General features: G+C 37.1%; 1 protein-coding gene across 1 annotated transcript in view; it reads right to left on the bottom strand.

Annotated features, from left to right (window-relative positions):
- SRSF10 (serine and arginine rich splicing factor 10) overlaps positions 1-2,115 on the bottom strand; it is a gene marked incomplete at its 5' end in the record, with an annotated part of 5,225 nt that extends 3,110 nt beyond the window's left edge. The window contains 2 exons of the mRNA XM_010165191.2: positions 3-101; positions 2,011-2,115. Coding sequence (XP_010163493.1) covers positions 3-101; positions 2,011-2,115 — 204 coding nt within the window. The remainder of the gene's footprint in view (positions 1-2; positions 102-2,010) is intronic.
- Between the last annotated feature and the right edge of the window lie 60 nt (positions 2,116-2,175).

Below are 2,175 nucleotides of genomic sequence, written 5' to 3'. Positions count from 1 at the left end.
TCCGATCCCCCTGTGCAAACTGGATTTCTATCTGCCGACCACAAATCCACTTTCGATCCAAGTTATGGAGAGCATCCTCTGCATCACGGACATCTTCAAATGTGGTGAGTGTTAAGGTACTTGGGAATTTGAGCAGTTTACAGATTTGGTATTTAAAATAAAATAAAAAAAAATACAGTTATGTTCTAATTTTACAGGGGTTTTTTGTTTGTTTTGGGGTTTTTTTAAAGTTCTTTTGGTCATGCTACAGTACACACTAGTTGGGTTTTTTTTTAAACAAACCACTAGCTATCTGAGAACTCCTATAATAAAATTAAAATCTCATAATTTCATAGAATCATGGAATGGTTTGGGTTGTAAGGGACCTTAAAGCTCATCCAGTCCCAACCCCCCTGCCATCAGCAGGGACACCTTCCACTAGACCAGGTTGCTCAAAGCCTCATCCAACCTGGCCTTCAACACTTCCAGGGAGTGACCATGAACTTATCTATCAGCAAGCAGTTGCTATGCAATACTCTCAACTTTTTTCTCCTTCTCCCACTTGTACTTATGCAAGGAAAGAAAAACTGGTATCCTTTTCAAAATATTTACTAATGGTCATTCAGTTCCCTGCACTACACTGACTTTACTAACGTTAAACTCTAGTTCTTAGATTAAGTTAGGAATACCAACAGTAAAAATTAATATCTATTAATTTTAGAATTGGGATAAAGCTTTCCTTTTTTTTTTAATCCACCAACTGATCTGAAGTTTAAATCAGGTAATGCCATGGGGAAGTATACAGACCTTCAAGAGGCTGAGATAAAAGCATACACTATAACCCTACGCTAGCAGTCAGGAACACAACCATTACTAATTTTAACCCACAAGATTAACCACTGCTGTAATTCACACACCTTCTTCCAGCTGTGTGACCTGAAAGAACAAATTGCCTTTCTCCTTGTAGCAACTCAGTTCATCATCAGCATCATCTAGGCAGAAACTAAACTATCAGGGTGGAGGGATCTATCTGATAAACCAAGGAGGAATGCGCTTTCATTCAAGACCACAGTTACAACAGCACTCACGAGAGAAATATCACAGGTTCTGTCAATGGACTAAACCAGAATCATTCATCAACTTACTGCTTACGTGACAAACAGAAGAGAAACTGATATTCTGTAGGATACATCAGGTATGACTCCTTTAATCTTGGCCACCATTCAACTTCATCTTGACCTTTAACTCTTTAAGTGCTTGTCAGAAGGACTTGTCATGAGATGCTTGGCCAAAAATGACAGATGGCTTTATCTTTTACTTTGAAAAACAACCTTTTCCCCCTTTTGTAGATAAAGCGAAGCTTTGTCTCCCATTATGGCTTGTCCTTCTTCCAGCTTTTCTTTATTTTTTCTTTTCCCAAACTCTCCCTTCTCTTCAAGCCTGATCCTTAAGAGGTCTTTGGCTTGTCTACTTGCCTTAATTGTTGAACTCTACTCTAAAGGTTCTTTCATGCTTTCTCTTTGGGGTCGCCATTACTGTACAGCTTTACATTCTGAGGCAACAACAGAGGACAGTAAATTAGGGGACAATATTAAAGAAAGAAGTTCACCTCATTTTTTTATACAATCTGATTTTTGATCAAGTGATTCCAGTTTCCATTTGTTAAATTAACAATGAATACCAGCCACAGTTTGCTAAGCACAACTTTACTTACATACCAGTGATAATAAAAACGTGCTAGACAATTCTGAGTCAGTGATAAATTTTCATTTAAATCACATAGTATTAATTTCAGTGACATAAGCAAGCTTTTAGATTACTGGACTTGATTTAAGTTTTGCAAAAAGGCAAAGAACAATTGAGAGAAGTTAATCTCCAAAAATAACGAAAACACCACAAAAATAAGTCAGACACTTATTAGATACAACACAAAAGTAAACTGCTTTTTCATTTAGATTTGTTACCTCTTACACAAACTTGAATTTCAAACTTCAACACCCCTCACTAATCAGCCATCTGAAGAAAGGATATTGAACATAAGCAAATCCTCTGGGACGTCGAGTGTAGAAGTCAAGTGGAACGTATACATCAACTATAGGCCCGTAACGACCAAACTCACGGCGCAAGTCTTCAGACCTGGAATATCACAAATAATAGCTTATAGGTTTTTTCACTATTTAAGGTGTTACAAAACAT

Source organism: Antrostomus carolinensis, unplaced genomic scaffold (genome assembly GCF_000700745.2).
Source record: "Antrostomus carolinensis isolate BGI_N321 unplaced genomic scaffold, ASM70074v2 scaffold37763, whole genome shotgun sequence".
NCBI classification, from domain to species: Eukaryota; Metazoa; Chordata; class Aves; order Caprimulgiformes; family Caprimulgidae; genus Antrostomus; species Antrostomus carolinensis.
The sequence above is the reverse complement of the archived record's forward strand: the minus strand, read 5'-3'. Positions and strand labels throughout refer to the sequence as shown.